We start from the raw sequence: 27,829 nt of genomic DNA, 5'->3' as shown, positions 1-27,829 counted from the left end.
TTTTTTAATGTATGAACATTTTATGATTTCTCAAACAATTTTTCAAAATTGTGAACATTTTTTCTGAATGCACAATCATTTTTTGATTTCTTGAAGATTCTTTTTCAAAATTCGCAATTATTTAGAAATTTGGAGCTTTTTTATATGCCGAATTATTTTAGAAGAGAAAAAAGAAAAACGTAAAATAATAATAAAAAAATACAGGTCCGTCCCGCCCCGCGCTATGGCCAGCCCAACAAGGTACGCAGGGTGGGGTGCGCGTTTCCGCTTCATCGGGCGCACAGGTCGCCCTATAGGAGCTCCCACCCAGCATCTCCACTTGATTTTTCGCGCTTGAAAGTTTATTTTTTCGATGCAAATGTAGTAACAATGGGCCGTGCAAGTGCGTGCGTAGTCCATTTACTCGGCCCAAAATCGTCACATCATGATCTCCAAAGGAGGTGCCTTCAAACTTTTCTTTTGCGGAAACGATTTTTCGCCCCTTCATAAGATTTCTCGGGTGAACTTTATTGCCATGGTTCACTTCAGAAAACCAACAGCTCGTTTAGATGCAAGCAAGCAAAAGCATCAGTTTTGCTATAACCGAAGCATGTGCAAGTATGCCATCAATCACACAATGACCACAAATACGATTTCCATTGATAAAGTTGAACAAAGCCATCGATTTTCTGCCATATAATAGAAAATCACAAGCATATGTGTATCCTTCTCAAAATTTCTAATCCTTTGATGCATCTTTGAAATCACCATGTTCTCAATTACATCCATGGGTTACATTAGGAAATTGTCCACACTAGAATAGAATATGTACCCTAAAACCACCACATTCATTCAACACAATTCTGCTTCAGAATCGAAACATCAAAGGGCAAGCAGAGTCATCGCTTTTGGGTCACTGTAGCACTGAGCGAGCACCACATCCAGTAGGTTGATGCATGGGGCGGTGCAGGGCCTCCGCGCCCCGTGACGTCACAGACGGTTGGTCACTGTTGCATGGGGATGGCGTCGGGTCACTGTTGCGTAAAGTAGGGCAACAACCCCCAATTCACCATGGCTTGGCGGAAGATCGGCCCTGTTGAGTTGAATTGCAGCCAAGTTCGCCGACGTTGTCTGTCTTGGAGATCCGGGTGCTACGACGAGATCTGGGTACGGTTTCTCCAAATATCCATCTAATTATTATGTTGGAGGGGTTATCTACTAATTAGTGTTTAGAGATTCTACCTGTGATCCATGCCATGCATTAGCTATAGATTCGATGCTCATGAGGAAAGTTTTCACTAAAAGAATATTTTATTGGATATACATCACCCTGATCATTTGCCGTCATTTCGTTCAATCTAATACTATTTGCCACATTTTTGCTTTTCTTTGATGTTTTGCCCTCTACAACATGAGCCCAATTCAATGACTAAAATGCCCTCATCTGTTTGGTTGGGCTAAACTAGACCCAATCACATATGTCCTTCCGTCCTTCGCTTGCTTGAATTGGGGGCATGTGCACAACCATTTTGCGCAATGGTGAAACACAGAAGCAACAATGCAGGTGAAGCGGCAAGGTAAGGGTAACAATGAGGAGCAACATCGTGGCAGAGGGCAACATAAGCCGTAGAGACATTTGTTTCCTGCTAGCAGCATGGTGAAAGATAGAAGCAACAATGCAATGAGAAGCGGCAGGGTGAGTGCAACAATAAGGAGCAACATCGTGGCAGAGAGCAATAAAAGCCGTCGACATTGTTTCTCGCTAGCGGCATGGTGGAAGATAGAATCGACAACGCAATGAGAAGCATTAGGGTAAGGACAACAATAAGGAGCAACATCGTGGCAGAGAGCAACAGAAGCCGTCGAGACATTGTTTCTCGCTAGCGGCATGAAGACAGGAGAATGAGGGAAAAGGAGGGCCTAACGCAATAGGTCGATGAAGCGTCAGCCAGTAGGGCTTGTATTGAGAGATGTGCAGGGTGTCTGCTCGCAAAGGGAGGTGGTCGGCACGTACAGAAGGTCGGTCTACATGATTTATCGATGCAACTTGCGATGGTAAGCGAACAACACGTTGAGGATCTCTGCAGGCAATCTTCTGTCCTTGACCTGCCACCCCTTCCCCATTGAGGTAGGTCAGAGCCACTCCTTGAGCTCATGCCTGGAGCACTACTCGTCAAAACCTCCCACCCCGTCTACACACTCCTCTTGCTTCCTCTCGTCGAGTGCCATGCACTAGTTTGGGGAACAACCCTCCATTTTTCTCATCGCCGACGCCTGGTATAAGTGAAGTCAATTTGGGAAAACTTCATAGGACGGGTAACTTGCTCTTTCCTTGAATTCTCGAGATGATATAAATTTGTAGAAGAGGGGCAAAAGACAAATGGTCAAATAGCAAGTAAAATTGGGGCAAAAGATCATGTATAGCAAAGCTAATGATCAAAGGTTTGGAAAAGATAGGGCAAAATCCCATTTTCTGAACGACTAGTAAGTATGCACGTGCAACGCACGTCTCAACTAATATTATAATCTTATATGACAATTATAAAAATATTTCCTTCATTCACTAATATAATATGTTTTTGAATGTATTAATATAGACTACATACCGATTGCAATAAGTGAACAAACACACTAAAACATGTCTATATACGTCGCATTCACAAACCACAGTTCAAAAACCAGTATGTAGACAAAGAGGAAACCAAATAAACAGAAAAAGAATTGAACTTTGTACGTGCCTTTATTCTTTTCTTCTCGTATCTATGAATTTCACATGCAGTTCTCCTCCATGGTTTTAAAAAAATGCTGAGAAATGACTAAATAACTCATGAAAGCCCAGAACTCATCCAACATGATCTTCTCAAAGGACATAAAAGGATGACTATAATCTCCAACTCATTGTTGGCAATGGTCTTAAATGTAATTAGTATAGCAGTGCCAATCTCATGTCATGTCTCCTGAGGAACTTCTTCCATCCTTGCTTGAAGAATAGACCGTCGAGTGAGGTGTCATAAACGGTCATCCTGAAGCTCTCTTTGCCCAATCTTAGTCTTGCCAGCCCGTTTTGGGGTGTCCAAACAAGAGGCAACTTCTTTTGGAATTTTCTAGGTGGCACGTAATGTACACACAAAAAAAATGTGTGAGGACCCCAGTTAGAAAACTGTGGAGAAACAAAAACTGAGGAAATAGTGAAAACATACACACCATCATCTGTACTTCGGCGTTAGTCCTAGTAAAGCGGTGTATGAAGGACGGCCATGTGACCCATGGCAGAGCGGCAATACGTTGCACAATTTACCTTGGCATAATAACAATTAGCTAATTGTACTGTGTATGGCAAAATACAAGACGAAATTGGGAAAATACACAACAAATATGTCCCAAAAAAGGACCAGCCACTCTGTGAACCGAGTTTCGAAAACAATTGACAACTTTGAAACTTTCAGCTAGAATACCGATTAATGGACAAATTGTAGCAACACAAAAAATGAAATGAAAGTTCTAGGATAGGCGAAGCGCTGCGAGCATGTATGTAGCTCTCAGCATAAAAAACAGTCAGAAATTCCTACGTGTATCAATCTAGTTTGGAACACCCTACTCTGAATTTTCATTGGAGCAAGAGCACTGCTATGTTTTCGCAAAAATCTTGTCAAGCTAAAATCTGCCCCTTAGAAAGCGGCAAGTAGCCAATGGAAACACATAGCATAGCTGATCAACAAACATGTCATTTTGTCTACTAATACATTCAAGCATCAGTCGAATTGGCAAATTGACAATACAGAGAATGACAAGATTGGTAAATGAATAGTCATTTCTCTTAGTTCTTTTCAGGCTCATCTGGTTTGACAGTCTGGCAAAGCAGTTCATCAACAACAGTAATACCAAACCCATATCCATCTCACCGTCCTTAAGCAGGAACAGGGAGCATGCCAACTTACCTTGGGAAGATAAAAAAGAAAGAAAAGGATGCAGGTCGAGGGGAGGTTCTAGGTGATGCTGATGGAAATGGGCTTGATCTCCTTCAGTGCAGTGGAGATGGCAGTGCCAATTCGTTCGCGTGCATCATCCATATTTCTCACCAATGCCTACAATTTATGGAATAAGATCATATCATTGAAAAAAAACAAATAGACTGAAGAAAGAATACAGTAAGGACAGATTTTTTTGAGGAAATATGACTAAAAACATTGATTGACCAAGAGAAAAAAAACAAGAGGGTCTGAAGACTGATATATAACTAAAATTTCAGAACTAAAAGACTGAAGAATGATGCATTTTTTGTCCTAACACTTTTACATTCAGTCAAGGAAGTGTTCTGATATCTAGATACAACAGATGGATACCCTGTCCCGCATCATGCGTTCATGCGTGTCGATCTGTAGCGATGGCGTCGTTGCCATGATCGTCCCTTCCATAGATCCAACTTGTCAAAGCCGGATTCATGCAGATCGAGGTCACCGTCATCGGATTCGTGCAGATCGAGGTCATGTTCACCAAATCCGTGCACATCCAACTTCCATATACCTATTGACAATGATATAAATTCTTGTCCTTTTCTGACTGTTTTTCTGAAGCACAACATTTAGTTATATCCTTGTTGTCAAAGTGAAATTGCAGATTATGCCTCTTCTGTATGCGTTCCTAATAGCTTAGACTGGCCCCATTACTCTCCTTGTAATTGTAAGGAATCTGTTTAGTCTTGCAAGTTGCTCTTTCCAATATACAACCGTGCTGTTATGAATATTTATTTGCTTCATATACCATACATTTTGTTTTTCGTAATGCAACAATTGTTTGTGCTGTAACTAACATGTTTGAAGTAGAAATTATTGTTTCCCATGCACCCATTACATTTTCCTAACACTAATAATATACTTCTTTGCTTGTGAACAAAAAAATTGGATAGAATTTACATATCTACGTGAGAACAGTATAATTGACTATTTATTTTTCACACTGGATCAATTATTCCTTGTCTTGCACCTATTCTTAAATTTTGCAGTGTAGTTTGTTGCTTCCTGGGTTTCTATATTCTCAGAAAATTTTCAGCATGTATCACTGGTATTGCTGTAGAGTCCATTTCTATCCTGGAAAGCATGCATTCTAAAGCGTAAACATGCATTTCCTTACCTGCCCCGCTCTTGGCCATCTACCAGCTGCGTGTTTGCAAGGGATTGAGGTCGCACACCCCATCTGAACAACCCATGGCTGCTGTTGATTTAGGTGATTTCCCTGCATAACTTTTTGTTTGTCTAGGGCTCTGGACCATAACTTTTTGGTTGATTCATTCAACATTATAGCTGCATAGAATCAATGAACTCAGGGCATTAACAGATTTCTCCCCGATTGGAATGTTCAGACCATCAAAAGAGAGAATGAAAAACTTTGTGAGCATAAAAACAAACACTTGGTGGGAAGGTTTTTTTGGATTATCCTATTTATGCTAGATCTGAGGCACGAATCAACAAAAAAAATGCTTATGCGCTAACGCAAGAATCCAAGCTTATTCCACCGTATGGTATAGTGGGCGAGACAATTTATTAATCTTCTCTCGACTTCAAGGAAGAAAAGAATGAAACTACTAACCTTTCTCTGGCCAGCGGGCAGAGGGCATGGATTGGATTGGTGTTGTGCATGTCCCGCGGCGGGAGGAAGGAGGAGCTGGCATCAGGGAGCACGACGACAGCAGGGAAGTCCATGTCGCGGCATGCCGGAAGCCAAAGGAACGCGCCGCCTTCACGCACGCGCCCTCCACCCCACAGCCGCCATGGCGCCGTCGCGCCCCCGTGCCACAAGGGCCGGCTCCCTCAGCTTCGCTGCCGTGCCTTGCCAGCAGCGCCGTGTCCCTGGACGCCTGTTGCAGTCGGTGCTGCCGCCGATGGTCGAGGAAGGAGAGGGACCCCGCCGCCGACGACGAAGGCCGAGCCCGCTGCGTCCTGTGCCGCTGCCGCTGCTGCTACTCGATGGAGGAGAGGGACCACGCCGCCCGTCGACATAGGCTGAGCCCCTGCGCCCCGCTCCGCTGCCGCTGCTCGAGGGAGGAGGGTCATGCGCCGTCGCCCGTCCGGCGTGTGGGTTTTATTTTAGCGAGGGGCGGTGGCGATAGGTGCGGGGAGGGGCTAGAAGAGATGCAATCACGGGGAAGTTAGCGATTACATTTGCGTGATTGTAGGAACGTCGGACGCGTAGGTGGAATATTCTCTGCAGGTGAAGCACGATCAGCCAATGGAAATTGCTACGTGCACACCATAGAGATATTAGATCAACGATGGCTGTTAGATTCAGATTTGTGGGGCTAATCGTGCGGTGGTGAATGAGTCGTCCGATGTACTGGGGGTAATTGTGGGGTGCACTTAAGAAAGTTCTTGTTGGATTGTTTAATAGTAGTGGAGATTAATAGTACTCCCTCCGTCCGGGTGTATAAGTCATTCGCGTAGTTCTAGGTCATCGATTTGAGGAATTAAATATATGTTATATGTCATGAAAAGTATATCACTAGATTTCCACGCGGATGTAATTTCTAAATATATATTTTTTGTCACATATAATACATATTTAGATAGTTAAATTATCGACCTAGAACTACGTGAATGACTTATACACCGGGACGGAGGTAGTAGTGGAGATGGAGAAAATCCAACGGCTAATTCAGCCCAACCGCCACGCATATATATCCGTTTTGTTTTGTTTACTCCCACGCCGCTTCGTTTTCGTTCTTGTCGGCCGTTCCCCATCCATCTCCATCCAGATCGCGGAACCCCATTTGACTACTACCGGCTTCCCGGGACCCCCTCTCCCCTCCGGGATGGACGACGGGCCCGGCCTCGCCGGCGAGCCCGCCCCCGCGTCCTCGTCGGCATCCTCTTCCGGCTCGCGGGCCTCCCGGCCGCGCAAGGGGGTGCGGCTCCGCCCGCTGCGGCGGCGGCGCGGTCCGGCGCCCGCCGCACTGGCTTCTCGGGGCGGCGACGGCGAACGCGAAGATAATGGCGGCGGCGCCGCGCAGGAAGACCTCGCGCTGCCACTGGGGATGTCATTCGCGGCCGTTCTCGCGCGGGTACGTGCTCTGCCGGGCCGTGGTACACATTAAAGTTTCGATTTTTGCTTGGTATACTACATGGTTGCGCGAGTCCAGCATTTGTAGCATTTCTTTAAAACTACTTATATGGTGCCTTTACACACACCTGATAAGTTCCTAGTATCATCATCTTTTGGTTTTGAGGTTTGCACATTTGTAATTGTACTGCACCAGTGCATATGCTGTAAAACCTCCTAGTCAACATAGAAACCTGAAGAAATGTTTGCACCGTTAAGGATAGTTTCATGGAACAAAAGTTTAATGTGCCTATTGGAAGGAGAACTTCCTTCTGCAAACTGCAGCAAAAAAATAAAGGGAAATGGACTGTTTACTTGTAGAATTAAAGATGAAATAGCATGGGGTATAATGTTGGCGAACCGTGGCTGCTTGTCCGGTTGAGGACAGCTTGTCAATTTAGTGCAACATCTGCTATTGGTTCCAAGATTCGAGTTGTTATTAATTTCCATATCTGTGGTGAACGCTAAATGCTCTAAAATTGAACTGTTGAATTTGCTAGCCTTTCTGTCCTCCACCTCGCTTATCAATCATTCAACTTATGCATGTCATTCATCGTGTTTTCATCCCACAACTGCACACTTGTTCTCTTTAGTAAACGATACATTGTACTCACCTGCGTACCACTACACATTTGCGTTTCATGATCATTTTGTTAAATGGTCTACCTTATTGGTCAGAGTAATAAGGAGGTACCTTCCTTGATTACAGGTTATAAATTCAACCAATGATTCAGGAGAAAGATTGCATCCTGTCATCCTTTCCAAGGTACATGATTTCTAATTTAGCGATAAGTTCTGTAAACCATTAAAAAAAAGGGTGTCTCAATGACTCAAATCGAGCTGGATTCAAAATGCAGATCTGTACCTCAGCAGTGAAGGAATCTTTGGCAAATGTAAGCATGGTTCTCTTTTTCTTGGAGCTCACTTTTCTGCTGACATTCCTTGTATATCTTTTACTTATCAGTTGTATAGACATATGGTGACAGGTTTGACAGTTTCATGAGAAATTTTGAGAATTCATTTAGCAGCACATTGAGGACGCTTCATCGTATTAATGAGATACCTGTCTATGAGAGAAGTCCTACTCCTGAATACTCTTCTACGCATGGAGGCTCTGGGGCTGTAGAAAACTCGAGCGCTGCTGATCTGCAAAATCATACAAAAGAAATCGAGCAGGACCTCATGAACTCTGTAGAAAGTCAAGTTGTTCTTTATGCCAGAGACAATCGACAGCTGGCTGATCGTCCTCATAGCAGATCCTCTCGTGAGGCTGATCGGTGCATTCTCAGTGCTTTTGAGAGATCTGTGAAGGAGCAGGCTCGCTCGAACGAGCTCAAGGAATGTGAGATTAGTCTTAGCATGAGAAAGCTGCAGCTGAAACAGTCTGAATTAGCTCTTAGCTCCTCCTCGCACATGTTAGAGAAGATTAAGTTGTCGTTGGGTTTTCAGAAAGCTTCCTTCCAAGGGGAGAAATTCAAGACTCAGATGCAGGACTCAAGGCACGCAGAAATCCTGAGGACTCTTATAGATTTCCTTGTTAGTGCAGTGGTAATTATGTCAGTGTGTTTTGCTTATGGAACTTATGTTCACTCGTACCAACGGATAACTGATGTTACAGCAGCTTGTTCAGCTGCTTCAAGGGTACGTTCATGTACCTTATCGCTCAAAATTACTCTTGATAAGTTTCATTGTTAATCAGAAGCTTCTCACTTTCTCTTTTCCCACCTCATACAGGGATCTAAATCTTGGTGGGTGCCAAATTCAGTGTCAAACTTCAATTCTGGCTTGCAGTTCGTCAGATGTCATGTGATAGCAGCAACACGTATGTGCTTTGGCATAGTAATGATTGTGGCAATTGCTTGGTTAGCATCCCAGCGTTCTGCACTGACTGGATCAAATATGCCTATAACTTTCAATTTCATTTTGTTGGGAGTAATTTGCGGCTTTGCTGGAAGGTTTTGTGCCAACACTCTAGGCGGTGATGGAAATATCTGGCTTGTATGGTGGGAAGTCCTTTGTTCCAGCCATTTACTCGGAAACTGTTATCCATCTGTTATGTACCATGTTCTTCATGGTCCCATATCAATAACTCACAGCAAGAATGGTGTGGGGTTGCCGTACTGGGTTCGCCGGTGCATATTTTATGCTGCGCTGGGGCTTGTTATCCCGGTCTTGACTGGCTTACTTCCATTTGCTTCTCTCTCTGACTGGAGGGACCATTTTTCTGAAGAGATAAAATCCTTCTTTGTTGGTGACGAAGAAATAAACCTTTTGGACTTCTGGAGGAGTAAGATATGTTGAATTTGATGTTTGCCTCAGAATTTTATCTTTGGAGAAGGAGACTTTGGATGGGGTTGATGGCATTGTTGAACCATACAGGAAGAATAGTTGAAGCCTTGAAGGTATCAATGCTTGCAGTCAGGCGGTGCAAGCTTCTTCGTTGTAGTGAACTTGTGACCTTGCACTCAGATGTCAGGTATCAATGCTTCAGTTTGCCGTATATATTTTTCTTTTCAAGGTGCAAGGTCACAGTATAGTGTTAAGAGTGCAGACCGGTTAACTGCCACCTGTGTCGTAGTTATGTTTGTTTAATCTTTCTCCTGGAATGATGCTTTTCTTGCCTCACTTGTTAAGAGTGCAGACCAGTTGACTACCACCTTTATTGTAGTTATGCTCTTCTAATCTTTCTCCTGGAATGGCGCTTTTCTTGCCTCAGTTGTGCAATCTTTTTGCTCATCACTGTCAATATCAAGAGATGTAGTTCCTCTACTGTTGACCGCTTACGGCTAAAATGTTTATGCTGCCATTGTTTTAGCTGTATGCTTGTATGTATGATCCTCAACTATTTTAGATGCAAAGCTCAAAAGTATGCACAATTATGTGTTCTGCTGAACATACTAGGCATTTATTTTCTCTCATTTGCATATAGTTTGTCTTTTTTTTTCTCCCACTCATGTACACAATTGTTAACCCCAGATATTATAATTTAATAAGAATTATCGGCTATTAATAACTGTAGTGAAATACTCCGTAACATAATATAAGACCTTTTTTGACACAGTCATAGTGTAAAAAAACGTCTTGTATTATGTTATGGAGGGAGTACTGCTGAATCTTTGAGTTGATCTCATAAAGATGCAGCAGTTGATGTAGTACTTGAGAAATACATTTCTGTTTTGATTATAAAAACTCCTTCCAAAAATATTAGGAATATTAATTTTATCTCAACTCATTTTAAAAAGTCGACCAAGTTTATAGAAAGATATCAATATCTACTATGCTAAATAAATACACTATGTAAAGATTTTTCATGATGTATGTATTGATACTGGTATTGTAGCTGTTGATAGCTTTTTCTATGAAATTGCTCAACAAGACCAACATGACATATTTTGGGAAGGAGGCAAATGCACTGGTTACTGATTTGACCACCATTAGCAGATTACATCATTTTGCACCGATTATATCATCTTGGACCACCATTAGCAGATTTTCTGGCATCATACAAACACACCAATGTAAACAAGAAATACTAAATCTTACAACGGTTGCAACTGGCACTTGATACAAACCTGAAACTATGGCTCCAGACCAATCTACACATCTACACATAGCTTTAAGCCTTATCCATGTCAGTTCACATAATCTTAGCTCTGCGAGTTGTTTCGAGTAACCAAGACTTGTGACACAAAAGTCTCAGTCTGCAGGATAGATTCGGCATATCACCGGACTCTCTTGCATGGGAGTGAGGTGACCATCTCCTCATCTCGTGCCCGCTTTCCATGCCCGTTGATGAAGCTGCAGGAGAATTTGACTGGCTGCTGTGTTTCTGCTCAATTGGTTGATCATCCAATGCAAGAACAACCAAATAAGGAAGAGTTCAGATTTCAGGATATGATGTATTCAATTTACGAATATGAATGATCAAGTTAAGAGACTGAACTTCGGCTGTTATAACTCACCTGAGTTGTAGTCTACTTGTTTGATCCTCTTACATGGAGTCATATCGTCCAACCTGAGTCTTCTCTTCAAACCAAGGGTGATCTCATCACTAAGTAGCTCCTCACTAGATTTTGAAAGAGCCGAGCTGTTGTGTTGGAGCTTGCTCTTCTTGGAACAATTTTCTGTCTCCAACCCAGACTTACGCTTCGAGGACTGAAGAACTCTAGGATCTAACAGAAATATCATGCGCAGATTCAGATTAAAATTATGTCAGAATATCTCTTTGCATTAAGCTTTTTTATCGAGTGCAGCATAACAACATTTGTCTAGCACTATGCACATACTATGTAACGCAGCTTTGCCACAAGTGTTGGAAACTCCGTATAGCCCACAGATGCCAAATATCAGACGCATAGTACCGAAATCAGTAGGAGTAGAGTTGAGTTGGAAAATAGCAGACTGCATTAGGGCAGTTCAATAGTATCTCAAATGCCCTTGCTAGAATATCAGGAAGAGTAGAGTTTCTAATACCCCTGATCTGATATGCTTCCAACTTGCTCAAATAAGGTGCTACTATATCTCTGGACCCTCATTATCGTGTACTACTGCTAATATTTGATGAAACTGGCTCAAAACTCAATCAAGCTTTGGAACCTGAACAACATATATAGAGAATCAGAGATCAACAGGTCGCACGATGTACTTCCACAGCCGCAATGGACAGATTAAATGTCACAAAGCGAACATGTATCTTCCATCCTGCTCTTTATCTCAAGTAGTGCCATGAATCATGAAGCCGGGGTTCCTCAAGAACACGGCAGCACCGCAAGAATCATTGAATAGTAGTAGTACTATAAGAAGAGAGGCGCACCTGGGCGTGGTGGCGAAGGCGCGGGCCTGCCGCGGACGGCGACGGGCGCGGCGGGGTCGGCGCCGGTGGGCAGCCCGCGCGCGGCGAAGAAGGCGAGGAGCGCGCCCCAGGTGACCGCCGTGGAGACGTGGTCGGGGCCGCGGCTGATGAAGTAGCTGTTGAGGCGGACGCTGGCGGGGTCAAGCCCCAGCGCGCGGCCCGCCAGGGCGAGGTCCACCCCGCCGCCTCCGTCGACCGCGATGGCCGCCGACTCTGGCGCGGCGTCGGGCGGCGAGGGAGACCGGCGCAGGTGCACGGTCCGGAGCGGCGGCGTAGGCATCACCTTCGATTCTTCTTGGATGCTCGTACGCAGCTGGTACGATCGGGGAGAGAGAGGAACAACGGCGAACACTCTGGTTGCTTTGGCTCTGCTGCTAGTGCTGGTGCTGGCGCGGATTCTTGCGGTGATTTCTGGAAGTGTCGCCGCGGCGCGGCGCGGTTGGTAGTCGGATACGGGCTCTCGCTAAGGCAGGGTCCCGGCTTGTAGCAGGCTTCGGCCCTTGGTCCCCGCTCTCATCTTGGCCCATTATACTCACACATAGGAGTACTATTTTTTTGCGGGTGAACTCACACATACTTAATGCAAATATTTTTCTAAAAAAAAACTTAATGCAAATATTGAACGCTTTCTAAATATTAATAAAAAATGAGCAACTTCTAAAATTATATAAACAGCTTTATATGTGCGTGAACAGCTATTGAACATGTGAATACTTCCGCTTTAATTTCTAAACTGAATATAAGACATAAATAGATTCGGAGTATATATATGAAAAAAAGAAGAAGCAAAAGGGCTTAAAGCTCGCTGCAGCTCGCCACTGCCTACCAACCAGAGTCTTCCAGAATCGTACACGGTTTGTTAAGTTATAAACCGAATCGCTGATGTAATCCAGCACGTACACGGCTCGATCAGGCTTTGGCCTCGATCAACATATACGTACGCGGTCTCTCTCCAGAGATGTAGAGAACGCTTCCTAAAATCCTTCAGAGGCAATCATGGGGAAAGGAGCCCGCTCGAACGCAGCTAAAAGGACCGCCGTCGCTTGTGCGGGTGACGGAAAAGAGCAGCAGCGCAAGGCGATGCCGCCGGAGACAAACGCGCAGAAGCTGGCCCGGCTGCGGGCGCTGGTAGCGTTCGGCAAGGCGGCGAACGCGGAAGCCACGCGCTACATCGACATGGAGGAGGAGGAGGTGGTGGAGGAGTACCGGCGGGCGGGCAGACTGCACTGCTACGACCCGGACAACGAGTGGAAGAAGCGCTTCGCCAGAGTCTACAAACTCCACCCGTGCCCGTGCAGCAAGCAAATGGCCGCAGAAATCGAGGAATTCACGTTTTACCTCGAGGAAAACGAGGACGACTTCAGGATGGGGCTTTACTCGTTAATCGGGCCGGGTGATCAATATTAGGGGTTTGTTTTTAGCACGATGAATCTAAGATTACTATGTGGTTGTTTGTGTATGGAGAATTTGATGCGAGATTTTAAGAAAAAACGAGTTTGTGTGATTTTTTTAAAAGTGGGTTTTTCTTGTTACTATTAGTGTATGTTTATACACTTCCTGTTCCTTGTTTGGATTCACAGTCCGTACTGCATACATGCAGAAAAAGAAGTTTTCCCGAAATGTTCCTGGCCACGAGTGCCAGTCCCATGGAAGAAAAATTTGGAGTTGCGCACTCCGGACGTTCGCTGTAGGGGAACGTGTGCTACGGAACAAAAAAAGAATACTTCAACGCTTTCTAAAACATTGATTAAAACTGAGCAATTTCTAAAATTACATAAATAATTTCCCAATATTTTTATATATGTGTGAACAGTTTTCCAACATGTGAATGTTTTCACTTTAACATTTAAACTGCATATAAGATGTAATCATAATTTTTCAAATAATATATGTGAAAATAGCACACACAAAAATTGTTGGGCCGCGCCTAAACAGATATATTTGCGAATCCGTTTGGCGAGCTCACCCAGGCTAATTGGAGAGCCGTCTGAAGCGCTGCAAAAAATGGGTTACCATAACTCAGTCCCATTTAGTGCATATACTTATTTTTTTTAACAAAAATGCATGTATTTTAAAAAGTAGATAATTAAGAAAATGAAATAAAACGACGCTTTTAACGCTTCACGTTTATAAGAAAGGAAAACCACATAATTGTTTTTCCAATTTATCCATGTCAATTACTAGATTTGTTACAATTTGTGTTTTTTATAAATCACCAAAAAATGTTTCTAAAAACCAATATTTGGTATCAAAATCCAGAAAAGATGTTCATGTACCACAAAAAATGTGTTAATGTTTATCAGAATAAATGTCCACCTATCCAAGAGAAAACATGAAGAGTTTAATAGTGCTAAAATTATTTCCAAACAATAGAAATTAAATATGAAAAAATAACACATATGCGAAATATTTTTACCGGATGAGAAAATCAATCTGATGATGTGTTCGAGAATCTAAGAATATGGTTGATAAAGCTAAAGACAAAATAAAGAGTTTTAAACCAGGGATAAATGAAAGTGATTTCATAAAGAAATATTTGTGATTCTGACAACTTAAAAAGGATGATGGGGTTATTTAAACACAACAGGAAAACATCCATAAGACAGGAAAAGGGAAAATCACTTCAACAAATATGCAATTAGCATGTTTTTAGAGTTGTTTAGTCATCCAATCACCCACTCTTGCTTTTAAAGCCACGAGCCATTCATTATATGTTTATACTAAAACGCCAAGGGCACCAACTTTTTCTATGCCACAAGCTAATAACGAAAAAAGAGTCATAGCACATCTAAACAGTCTCCAGTCTTGACACCTTCCTTTTGATAGAGGAATTGATTAACACGAGAAGTACGACTGAGAATCTGTGCAAAATAGAACAAACAATTATAGAAGAATTAGTGGCAAATATAGATGATTAAGGGTTCAATATGTGATCAAATACAACTTTAGAACATAGTCACCGTTTGTTTGGAATTGTAGTTCCATTCATACTAGAATCCACCAAATATTTACGGAATTAAAAAACATATAAATCATTTGGGACCAAAATCCCTAGACTTGGATGATATCACTACTACAATACTTTGATAAAAACTGAAATGTTTAGTTCTCTTGCTATAATTTCCTTAACCAATGCTATATTAAATCTCCCACTAAAGCTTGTATGACACTATAAGAGAATGATGTAAAATTCCAAAAAATGCTGCACAAGAGTTAAGACATCACATAAATACAAAACAACTGATTATGGCTAAAGGAAAAAAAAAATCTAATTAGTGTACCATCCCAAAATCTTCTTGTTGATGGGAACCTTCTTAATTAAGATGTAATGGTAGTAAAAAAAAGTAGCAGTGTTGGTGCAACATCTTGCCCCCTTGTGTTTTGGAGATTGATGCCAGAAACATTCATGGACTTATTTGTTTACTAGTGCGCACAGAGAGAAATAGTCCATGGAGTTCTGAGAAGAATGCTACATTTTGCCTTGAAGTTTGAAGAACTTCATCAAAGATCATCCGCGTCACAGAGAAGGAAGAGATACATTTCGAGTAAAGAGAGTACCGAGATGATTGTGTGAAGGAATTGACATCTTAAAAATTATTGCTAATGCAAAGAAATTTTCATTCGGTGTGTCAGAAGAAGAATGACTACAGTCTAGAAGATTGAATGCGAAGCGAAGCCGTAGCATTTGTTTCGTTCTTCTTCTTTCTCTTATTTGAGTCATAGGACCACCGTACTATTAAGAGGGGTATATATTCTCGATGCCTAGGTCTGTTGTGATGCTTAGCGTAACCTATAAATGACTAAGAGAAATCTCTTTGAGATTTGAATGATTACTTGCCAGCCAGAGACGATGTTCTTCTGTGCTGCAAGAGATATCCTTCGGATCGAGGAGTTAGCATTACTTGTTCTGCAAGCAATGTTAATTACCGTTGTGCTCAAAATTCCAACTGTTGGAAACGTGTTAGTTGGCCATTGTTTGGAGTTCTTGTCCTAAATGGTCATTTCTTATCTGGGAAGGCCGTGGCTACAAATAGCCACCCCGCTACAACGTTTTTTGTTGGCTACTCCACTTGAGATTCTGAGAAGATTGATTGAGCACCCCTCTCGAGAGATTTGAGTTTAATATCCACTAAGAGACAATCAAGAGCCGAAACTTAGACAACCGTTGAGCATCTCAATAGATCTAAGTTGGAGCTCTTGTACCTATTACTCTTGAGAGCCGCACCCTCTCTAGAAGGATAGATGTCGGCTTGAATGTCGAAGAGTAATTATCTTCACCAAGCAAAGTATTCAAGAACCAACGAGTAATTGTTGTTTGCGAAAAAGTTTGTTGAAGGTTTGGAGATAGCCGAAAGTATCTACCCCGAGTGAATTCAAGTAAAGTCTGACCAGCTTCCATTTGAAGGAGAATAGGACGAAGAGAGGTTTGATCCTGTGTTCAATCACAAGTCGCTCCAACCAGACGTAGTTATTTTGCAGAAGAGTGGACTGGTCTACCAAATCATCTGTCTCCATCAAGCATCACTGGTTCATTCTACTCTACTGCAATACTTTCAATAGTTTATCTTCATTGCATGTGTACTGATTGGTTTCCCTGGTCAAGTTTATGTATCTATATTTTGTTCGTTACGTATCTCTATTGGTTTCCATTGTCGTGTGTGTATGTTCATTCACTCTCACATCCTCTCGCTACTAGCTTGTTATTCGTCAGTCTAGTTCATCTTTATATCTCCTTGCTAAATCAGAAGTGTAGATCTTCTGTCCTCTGTTCTTCTTTGGTCATCCATGTTGTTCATCTTGATTTGATTATGTGCCACCATTGTCATAGCGAAAGTCTTATGCTACTATACCCAAAAGACCATCATATCTTTCCTTGGAAGATTTCTTAGTCTTTCTCCTTGTATCTTTCAGCCGTGTCTTCAATCTGTTTCACTTGGTGCTCTGTCTATATCTTTTATTTCGTTGTTGTGATTGGTTTTGATTCAAAGTTTTGAAAGAAATTTTGAATCTCTCATTCACCACCCTCTAGTCAATATACACTCGGTCCTAACAAGTAGAAAAAAAAATCTCATTATCCATCCATACCTTAGTAAAGCAAAATGACTCTTCTATCCAAGAGTACATTTGTTACTTCAAAGCAATAGAACAACACCACCACTTGCACCTTCGTAAGAAAGGATACACCCTTCCCCATCTTATTGATCTTTGGGCACCGCTAAGCATCAGACTACTAATAGTTTACATCTATCAGACTAGTCGTATGTCATTGGATCAAAAGCAGGTCGTACGTCCGATCTGATAATTATTCCATGCGATAGATTAAATGCTTCTGATCGCTAATTTCTCGCTGCTTCCTAACTGCTTCCACAAACGACGCTCTCTCCCTTGTTGCATGGTTCTCTCGGAAGCATATCTTTCTGTAACAACTACTTCCATAAATTACGTGAGTCTCCATTCCTGCTTTTCACGTCGGGCTACCTGCTTCCCTAGGAAACAAATCTTGGATGATTAAAGTTTGATAGAGGTTGTTTTGGATGCATCCCTTCAACAGCTCCCACTACCATGACAATTTTCTAAAACAAACTTTTCATGCATAGACGTTGCTTCCATATAGGAGGTCTCTAATCACGTATGATAAGTGCCTTGGAAATTTCTAATTTTTTTTTCCTTTATTCATGTTGCTTCCATATAGCGTACATATGATGCTTCCTTCCATTTGATACTTGATTGAATGACATGATAAACATAAAACATGCTTCCAACACTACAGGCCATGCTTCTTAATTTTGTCACATTTTTCCAAAGCAGTATCTTGATTCGTTTTGTGGTAAGAAGCATGTATGGCTGTAATTTGAAACACCTATGGTGGTTGAAGCATGAAAAATGTAGTACCAAAATATTTCTAATATAGTGTTCGCTTGAAACAAATTGGAATTCTGTTTCCAAAGAAATAAAATATGCATCCATAAGAATCTCAGTCAATGAGATCATCCGCGCACAATCACTAATGGAACTACCAGTTAAAGGCCGTGCATACACATGGAGTAACATGCAAGATGATCCTCTGCTTGAACAATTAGATTGGTTTTTCACGTCGTCTGATTGGACCACCAAATACCCTAACACAATGGTCTTGCCCCTGGGGAAGCCAGTGTCTGACCACATTCCGTGTGTGGTCACGATTGAATCAAGCATCCCACGGTCCAGGCTTTTTCGGTTTGAGAACTTTTGGACAGATCATGAGGGGTTCATGGAGGTTGTTGCTGGTTCATGGTCTAAACCATGTCACGCACCCAATGCGGCGGCGCGAATTTGCAAAAAGCTCAAAAATCTGAGATATGATCTCAAGCGTTGGAGTAAGGGTGTCTCCAAACTTAAAGTTCTGATTCAAATCAGTAATGAGACTCTAGCAAACATGGATGCACTTGAGGACAGACGACCCCTATATGTTCAGGAATCAAACTTCAGGAAGATACTGAAAAACCATCTACAGGCCTTGCTCAAATACCAAAATGAGTACTGGCGAAAGAGGTGTACGATCAGGTACTTTCGTTTTGCCGATGAAAACACAAAGCTCTTTCAGTCTTTGGCCACAGAGAGGTACAGACACAACACTATTGCCCTGCTCAGAGTTGGGGAGGTCGATATACATGACCATGTTGGCAAGGAGGGGGTACTGTTCAATACATACAGGGACCGTTTGGGTTTTTCTAAACCTACCAACATGAAATTTGATCTTTCTAGGATCATTCGCAGGATTGATGGATTGGACCAGCTGAGCGCGCCATTCTCTAATGATGAAATAGATGCTGTGATTAAGGAAATGCCAAATGACAGAGCACCTGGCCCGGATGGGTTTAATGGCTGTTTCCTTAAGAAGTGCTGGCAAATTATCAAGACAGATTTCTATGATCTCTGTCACGCATTTCATGCAGGTGGTCTGGATATCACTAGCATAAGTGAGGGTTACATCACCTTGATTCCCAAAAATTCCTCTCCGGAGACGGCTAATGACTTCAGACCAATCACCTTACTGAACTGTTGTCTAAAAGTCATTACAAAGATCCTGGCGAACCGACTGCAGAAAGTGATTCTAAAAATTATTCACAGGAATCAGTATGGGTTTATCAAAGGTAGGACCATCCAGGATTGTCTCGCGTGGTCGTGCGAATACATTCATCAGTGCCACTCGTCTGGGAGAGAGATCATATTGCTCAAACTGGACTTTGCTAAGGCCTTTGACACGATCGAGCATGCCCCCATGTTGGAAATCATGAAGCATATGGGTTTTGATGATAGGTGGCTGGGCTGGATGGAACTGATTTTTGGCTCGGGAGTTTCGTCAGTCCTCTTGAATGGCGTTCCTGGCCGGAAATTCAAATGCAAATGTGGAGTACGACAGGGTGACCCTCTCTCGCCACTAATCTTTGTTCTTGCTGCTGATCTGCTACAAGCTGCGATCAATGATGCTTATGCTCAGGGATTGCTAGAGCTACCCATTCCACGTGGAAATGCAGGTGACTTCCCGGTGGTGCAGTATGCTGACGACACGATCTTGGTTATGCAAGCTTGTCCTACACAGGCAACCCGCATGAAACTTATCTTGGAGGATTATGCGGCTTCGGTTGGGCTCAAAATTAACTTCCATAAATCGACCCTCATACCCATCAACGTTGATCACCAGCGTGCCGGGGGGTTGGCGGAAGTGTTTGGTTGCTCGGTTGGTTCCCTGCCGTTTACATACCTTGGTCTTCCCATGGGGACAACGAGGCCGACTGTTCTTGATCTCATGCCATTAGTCCATTCGGTTGAGAGGAAAACCTCCACTGCCCTATCACTGATGTCGTCAGGGGCCAAACTAACGTTGGTCAATTCGGTGGTCACCTCCATGTTGATATATGCAATGTGTACGATCAAGCTACACCCAAAAATAGTTGAACACCTGGACAAACTCCGCCGCTATTGTCTATGGGCAAAAAATTCTGATGATGGGATCAAATCCAACTCCCTTGCTGCATGGGAGCTTGTCTGTCGACCGAAACGGTGTGGTGGCCTTGGTGTTATTAATGTCAGAATACAAAATACCGCGCTTCTCCTAAAATACTTGTTCAAATTCTACAATCGTGAAGATGTACCCTGGGTTCAGCTGATCTGGGAAACGCACTACCCGAACAAGGTGCCGCACACCGCCGAGCCAGTGGGTTCCTTCTGGTGGAAAGATGTAATGCAGCTCAGTGGAATCTTCCGTGGGATCACCAGGGTGGTCCCCGGAGATGGTCGCACCTCACTTTTCTGGAAGGATGTCTGGTTTGGAGACCCAGCCTCCACATTAATGGATACGCATCCGCGGGCATTCTCATATGCCCTGAATGAGGATGATTCTGTTGCCAAGATCCTCAAATCCACCGATCCTGCCTCGATCTTCAGTCCGCCTCTTTCGATCCAGGCCAGGGAAGAGATCAGAGAGATACAGCAAGGGTCCGCACACGTCGGTCTGGACAGTGAATCGGTTGATACTTGGGTCTGTGACCTGGGACGATACTCGTCTAAGAAATACTATATCCACTGCTTCAGGCAGGTAATGGCTGATGAGGCCTTTGGATGGCTATGGAAAGCCAAATGCCCGATCAAGTTCAAGATGTTTGGGTGGCTGCTTATGGTAGATCGGTTGAACACCAGGAATATGCTGAAGCGGCGGCACTATAATGTGGATGGGAGCGACTATACTTGTATGCTCTGCCAAAACCCACCCGAGGAAACCGTGGAACATCTCTTCTTCACGTGCCCTTTTGCCCAACAACGCTGGAGTAGGATTGGTCTGATGTGGCCAGGGGGGACCAACAGGCTTGCCATTTTGCATGGTGGTAGAGATGATAGGCGTCGGCCGCTTTTCATGGACATCTTCTTGCTTGCTGCTTGGAGCCTATGGATGGAAAGGAACAACCAACATTTCAGGAGGATCCCACACTCGTTTGGGGCATGGTTAGCTAGATTTAAACATTTGTTGGGTTTGGTGACCCACAACTGTCCTGAGAAGGTTCATCCTTTCCTCTCTGATTTCATTGTTAGTTTGGGCAGCTAGCTTTGTATCAATCATGGCCGGGGGGCCTAATAACCCTATGTAACACAAATGTAACTGTTCTATTGTGAGTAATACAAAGTCAGTGGGAGCCTCTCCCACTGTCACTAATTCCTCAAAAAAAAAGAATCTGAGTTTGCTTCCATAAAATGAAACATGGCATATAAGGTAAGCTTTTGTGCCATCTAGCATAATGCAGACAAATGATCCAATGGTGGCATGTGTCCTTCGTATGATGCTCGTGCTTTCTTTTGATGGTATGCACAATATATATCTAACATAAATTTGTTTCAGGGACAACAAAAATGGTACTTTCTATTAGATAAAAAATTAAAAATTATGCATCCAGAGAACTAGAAATTACATAGTGTGTGCCTAACCCATTCAAGTAATAACATCTCTCAGAACTTCTATTTGTCTTTCGTCACCCCCCCCCCACACACACACAACAATTGTAGGCTTCGTCGCTCTGATGATGTCCAGAAAGCATGCTTTGACATGCCCTTCAGCTGCTGCATACCACCAAACATAGCCTCCATCTGGAGCATAAGAAGCAGTCCACTATCTACACCAGTAAAAAATAGTTGCATGCATAAGCTCACAAACACATCAACCAAATCACCAGCAAATGGCTTCAAGCAAAAAAGATGACTCTGTTTGAAGCAATAACAGGTTTGGTTGGAAGCATAGAAGCAAAGGTATGTTTGATAAATAACTAAGGAAAACATGTGTGTCTGATGTATAAAAACTGGCATTGAAGCAATAATAAATAGTATGCAAACTCATAACTACATGAAGTAGAAAATGGCTTGAAAATCTTTCTGTCTTAATATTGTTAGGATAGGAAGCATGAAAGTATATACTTGAAGCACCATGAAATCATATAGAATGAAATAACAAAAGCGCAAACTTACATACAAAGTGAGATGCGGTGCGGGGGATGGGATGAACACACACATGTTGTGATCTAATTTACATTCAGAAGGCTATGATGCACTAGAAACAAAAAATACTAAATTAAGAAGCACTACTGTAGTGGCGCAATCGTTCGATACATAAGAAGCACATAAATGAGACCTAGGAAGCATGAATACTGTAAAACAAATTTTTGTTGGTATCAAAGTGGAGTCATAGAACACTGGAAATGGAAACAAACTAAGATTGCAGCCAACATGGAGATGCATTTTGTGTCACCTGCATAAACAATTCACCATTTTTTTGCCCAATGGAAGCAAGCTCTCTACTCTCTACTTCACATAAGCATATATTGCAATTAAAAAGCATAGCTCCATATCAATCTTGTCTATTAACCATTGTACCAGACCATCGGGAGTTGACATGGAGCCTATATTCAAAAGATTTACCCAACCTCAATCTTGAACTACTGTTTTCCAATGCAGTGGGAGATTTGAAGTTCCAGTTGCCAGTGGATGAAAATATATATGATATATAAAAGATACATAGAATATATGATATACAAATGGGTTCAAATTGAAGGATAGAAAATTAAATCTAGAAGCAAAACAATAAATGTTTGGCCACCAAGGGGATGGATGTTTTGACTCACCAACATATTCATTGATTTTTTTGGCATTTGGAAGCAAACTATAGAACCAATCTGTGTATCAATTTAGAAGCTATGAAACTAAGAAGCACGGACATAGTAGTTGGGAACACCTCTAAACTTGGATGAAAGCATGGAAATTTGAAGTCAGATGAAAAAACTAATATTACCACCAAGATTGGGAATCACATAATTTGATTTGCAGGAGAAATTAGCCAAAATTCATAGATGAAATAGTGATCCATTACACATTTGATATAACATAGATACGCTCAACGAAATTCATCAAACCAAGAATTGCGTCTAGAGTAACGCAAATCAAATCAAGTGACGGACACTGAATCAAACCCTTGTTCAGGTGAGTACATACCGGGGGGCGACAGTTGGGATACGCGTGCAGCCTCTTTGCCGAGCCAAAATGGTGCACCAGCGCAGTGGGACGAATGGTGACGGGGCAGGGTCCGGCGGGGAACGGGGATGGCGATGGGGGCTACACTGTCGGCGGTGAGAGCAGAATTCAACAAGGCAGACCGGTGCGGGTCTTCGCACTAGCTACCTGATGCAGTTGTAGACGTCACAGAGTTTGAGGAGGAGTAGGATGGTGGCGGAGATAGTCAGCACGACGAGGGAGGTCGGCGATCTTTGAGCTGCGCTCGCCGGGGATGCGAGACGGGTGGCGTGGGTGGGGTCTGGCGAGCGATATTAACTCGGACGTGGCATAATGGGGCAGGCGAGATTTTCTTGGACCGGATTAATTTGGGCAGTTTGCTTAGAAATATAGGCAGTGGGATCAAAAAAGCATCAACGACACATGACTCGTCTGGAAAAGGTATCCTATCACACTATTGAATATAAGTGTTTCCCTTGATCTTTTGAGATGGACTTTCATAAGAAGCAACAAAATCTTGCATCGTCTTTTTTTGCTACCAAATTCATCCAAGACTGAACTCCCCATATTAGTCACCGAATACAAAACCATAATTGTATCAAATGACAATACCTAGTACAAAAGCATAATTTTATTAATTGACAACACAACAATGCAATCGTAGCATAATAGGCAGTTTTTGAAAAGTAGTCTAAATAATCTTCTAGTGACTGTGTCTCTGCTCCATTCGTTGATGATCCAATGTAAGAACAATCGAAGAAGGAAGAATTCATATTTTGGGATTTGATGTATTTAATTTACAAATATGTGTGACTCGTTAAGACTATGTGAACTTTGTTTGTAGTCTACTTGTTTGGTCTTCTTAGATGGACTCATGACGTTCAACAATCTGAGTGTTCTCTTCAAACCAAGGGTGATCTCATCACTAAGTAGCTCCTCGCTATATTTTTAAAGAGGTGAGCTATTGTGTTGGAGTTTGCTCTTCTTGGAACAATTTTCTATCTCCAACCCAGACTTCTACTTCAAGGACTAAAGAAATCTACGATGTAATAGGAATACCATGCAAAGATTCAGGTCAAAATTTCATGGAAATATCTCTTCGTATGAAGCGTTTTATCGAGTACAGCGTAACAACATTCGTCTAGCACTATGCACATAAGTAACACATCTTTGCAACAAGTAGACGAGAATATTGTGAGACTATGAGCATAGTGTATGTCAAATGTGAGATGCATAGTACCGAAATCAGGAAGAGTAGATTTGGAAAATAACAGACACATTAGTACTTGGGTAGTTCAATATCACAATGCCCTTGCTCAAATATCAGGAAGAGTAGAATTTCTAATACCCCTGATCGGAATATGCTTGCAACTTGCTCATATCTTTGGACCCTTAATATCGTGTACTAATATTTGATGAAACTGGCCCAAAACTGAATCAAGCATTGGACCCCCGAACAACATTGACTGATGTTCCCTCCGTCACATATATAAGATTTTATTACAAGAGACATGATTTTCTAACGGAATCGGTTTCTGTCGGTGTCCTGCTAGACAATTGCACTGGGCCATGTGTTCACATACACATGTCACATACGAAGTATTCCATTCATTTTCTTTATCATATGTGATTTATCTTTTTTGCTGGGCCCACCCACTATTTAGGAGCAATACTTTATTACACTCAACATATTTTATTCTTTCACCCCATGGTCCATTCGCGCATGCTTTTTGTGTTCTTCTACACTTTTTAACACTTGTTACTTTTGAACCAATGACCCGATTTACAATTCTTGTGCAGATTTGGGATCAGAATGTGTAATTCTTTAAAACAGGATCAATTTTGGACATGTTTTGAATAAGACTAAATTCAAGTGTTGATACAATGATGTAACTTATATGAAATACGAGATGATACATTAATGAAACCACGATGAACCAATAATAAAAAACATGCAAAAGAGAACGTAATAAATCCTGATGAAACTTATATCAAATCCAAGATGAAACATAAATGAATTGTGGAATGGAATAATAATGAAAACATGCAAAAGGGAATGCATGAAAAATAATGTAACATGTAAAGTGGCGATGACACATAAATGAAATCGTATAGAAATATGTGAGAGAAAACACTTTAGGACCCAACCCAACCATGAAAGATAATTTAACAAAATGATATGAAAAATTTCAAAATTCTAAAACTAGAAATGAAACATGAATGAAATAGTACTGATATCCGGATGAAAAAGCAATGAACATATTTAATGAAAAAGTATTCTGAATATGAAAAATTCAAGCATGTTCAAAATCGAACTTACTTTGAAGATTTAAAGTACCAATATCCAAACAGTTTGTGAATTGGATATAATCAAACTGAAATCATGGATGGGTGGGATGTAATGCTACCTTTTAATGTCAAACATTCCACTAGTCACTCTGCTGTGGGGCCCCTCACTAGCTGTCCCACACGTCATAGAGTCACATAGCTGGGTAAGAAAGTTGGATGGATTGAAGGTGAGAGAAAGTAGTATGATGTATATGTGTCAGGCAATGCTTGATATAGAGTAATACATGCGCATATTCCCAAGCAATATGGACGACATCATCCTATCCGATAGAAACCGGTTACGCTAGAAAATCTTTCAACGTTATACTCACACATTGGTTATAACAATATATTATATTATGAGACAGAGGGAGTACTAGCTAAATTGAGCAATTTCAGAGAATCAGAGATCAACAGGTTGCTGGCTGGACTCTCGGACAACATCCAACATGTTGCTCTCTATCTTCCGTAGTGCCATGAATCAGGAATCCTAGTTCAAAAAAAAAAAAGAATCAGGAAGCTTCCTCAAAAACGGCGGCACCGCAAGAACCATCGTAGTATGTATACCTCTGTCCCAAAAAATTTGTCTAGATACGGTATGTACATCCGTATCTAGATAAATAATATAAGACAAGAATTTTAAGATGAAGAGAGTAGCGTACTATGCTGTATAAGAGGTGCACCTGAGCGTGGTGGCGAAGGCGTGAGCCTACCACAGACGTTGACGGGCGTGGCGGGGTCAACGCTTGTGGTGGGTAGCCTGTAGGCGGCAAAATGGCAAGGAGCGCACCCCAGGTGAGCGTTGTGGAGACGTGCCCTGGGTCGCGAATGACGAAGTAGCCGTTGAGGCGGACGCTGGTGGGGTCTAGCCCCAGTGTGCAGCCCACACAAGTGAGGTCCACCCCACTGCTTCCGTCCACCGCACTCGCCGCCGACTTTGTTGCGGTGTCAGGCGGCGAGGGAGACTGCCGTAGGTGCACCATACGGAGCGGCGGTGGCGTAGGCATTAGCGGTGATTCTTCTTGGATGCTCACAGCAGGTATGATCAAGGAGAGAGAGGGACAATGGCGAACACTCTGGTTGCTTTGGCTATGCTTCTGCTAGCGCGCTGTCTTGGAGGGAGTTCTGCAAGTGTTCGCCGCGTAGCGGTTTGTAGTCGGATACGTAATATCGCTGCAGCAGTAGGGTATGAGCCCACTTGGGCACCAATAGCGTGATCTTCTTTCTAGCAGGGGCTCGGGCTCGGACCTTGGACCATGGGGAGGTCCTTGCTCCCATCTCGACCCATTTAAATGATCTACAAATCCATTAACACTTTTTAAATCAACGGATCTTATTCCCCACGTATCGCGGGGGATAGAGATGAAACGCGCACCCCCAAGGCCACACGCAAGCGCCAGTGTGCTATATGGGCCGGCCCATTCAGGGTGTCCTCCACATCTAGAACCTTCCCAGAAACAATTTATGTATTTCTTTCTTTTGTTTTTTATTTCTACTTTCCATTTTTCCTTTCCTTTACTTCTATTTTTTATGTTCTATTTAAAATTCTGAACATTTTTTCCAAAATTCAGAGAGAATTTTGAAATCGGAGAACAAATTTGGAATTTCAGGAACACTTTTAAATTTTCTGATTTTTTGAAATACAAGAACATTTTACAATTCTCAAACATTATTTGAATCATGGAATTTTTTGTATCACAAAATGTTTGTCCAAATTCGTAAAGAGTTTGAAATTTGGAAACAACTTCTGAAATTTATGAACATTTTTGAATTTTTTGATATTGGTGAATATTTGAATCACGATCAATTTTTGATTTGTTTTTTTGAATTCATGATTTTTCTACAAATAAATTAAAAATTTCATAAAAAATTTCCGAAATCTGAAGCATTTAAAATTTGTGAGCTTTTTTTTTTCTGAAATTGCAACATTTTTTGAATTCATGGGCATTTTTTCAAATTCATGAATGTTTTTTCAATCCATGCGCATTTGTTGAATTGTGGAACATTTTCGAAATTCAGTTTTTTAAAAAAAATCCCAAACGTTTTATAAAGAACTAAAACAAAGAAAAACCAAACAGAAACGCTGGAGCTTTGCCGCGCATATGGCTGGCCCAAATCTAGCGCCGCAGAAGGAGGGGTGCGTGTTCTCTCTATTCTCCGTGTTGGTGGGGGAATAGAAGGTCTCTTTTAAACACATGGCTATTTTTATGTATTCCTGAACATTTCCGCCATATACATATTTTAACTGAACATATTTTTCATTTAAAGTATGTTGTATCCAAATTACTTCTTTAATGGATACCTACACGTAAATATTTTTCCATTTAAATCATGTAACGAGTGAAATACATGTATTTTCAAAAGAAAATATGAAAGGAGAAAATGTCATATAGCTCAAAAATCATTCATGATTATCAGAATAAATTTTCACCTAACCAAGACGAAACATGAGGACCTTAATATTGGTAATATTTTGTTAATGAACAATGAAAATTTAAGATGAAAAAGGAATACCTATGGGGATTATTTTAAAACATTTTTATAATT

At 41.9% G+C, this 27,829-nt stretch overlaps 3 protein-coding genes across 7 annotated transcripts; 1 reads left to right on the top strand and 2 right to left on the bottom strand.

The window, feature by feature from the left end:
• Positions 1–2,697: 2,697 nt before the first annotated feature.
• On the bottom strand, positions 2,698–6,129 carry LOC123071983 (uncharacterized). 5 transcript variants are annotated; one of them, XR_006434706.1, is made up of 3 exons: positions 5,566–6,129; positions 3,184–4,064; positions 2,698–3,083 (listed from the first exon to the last, which is right to left on the bottom strand). XR_006434706.1 is itself a non-coding variant. In XM_044495562.1 (3 exons), exons 1-3 carry the CDS (start codon positions 5,645–5,647, stop codon positions 3,966–3,968), a joined length of 351 nt encoding a protein of 116 aa, XP_044351497.1. In that variant the 5' UTR covers positions 5,648–6,129; the 3' UTR covers positions 2,698–3,965. The 5 variants fall into 5 exon arrangements, 1 of the variants encoding a protein (XP_044351497.1); XR_006434708.1 differs by having other exon boundaries at positions 2,698–3,277; positions 3,918–4,064; XM_044495562.1 differs by adding an exon at positions 5,110–5,279 and having other exon boundaries at positions 2,698–4,064.
• Positions 6,130–6,683: 554 nt separating this feature from the next.
• Positions 6,684–9,854, top strand: LOC123071980 (protein CPR-5). Its single transcript, XM_044495560.1, has 5 exons — positions 6,684–7,033; positions 7,781–7,837; positions 7,929–7,964; positions 8,044–8,712; positions 8,806–9,854. The coding sequence occupies exons 1-5, from the start codon at positions 6,785–6,787 to the stop codon at positions 9,370–9,372; spliced, it is 1,578 nt and encodes a 525-aa protein (XP_044351495.1). The 5' UTR covers positions 6,684–6,784; the 3' UTR covers positions 9,373–9,854.
• A 736-nt stretch (positions 9,855–10,590) lies between these two features.
• LOC123071981 (uncharacterized) lies at positions 10,591–12,616 on the bottom strand. The gene is made up of 3 exons (XM_044495561.1): positions 11,885–12,616; positions 11,034–11,243; positions 10,591–10,900 (listed from the first exon to the last, which is right to left on the bottom strand). The coding sequence occupies exons 1-3, from the start codon at positions 12,201–12,203 to the stop codon at positions 10,794–10,796; spliced, it is 636 nt and encodes a 211-aa protein (XP_044351496.1). The 5' UTR covers positions 12,204–12,616; the 3' UTR covers positions 10,591–10,793.
• Between the last annotated feature and the right edge of the window lie 15,213 nt (positions 12,617–27,829).

Source organism: Triticum aestivum, chromosome 3B (assembly GCF_018294505.1).
Source record: "Triticum aestivum cultivar Chinese Spring chromosome 3B, IWGSC CS RefSeq v2.1, whole genome shotgun sequence".
Classification (NCBI taxonomy): Eukaryota; Viridiplantae; Streptophyta; class Magnoliopsida; order Poales; family Poaceae; genus Triticum; species Triticum aestivum.
This window is presented reverse-complemented; position numbering and strand designations above follow the sequence as displayed.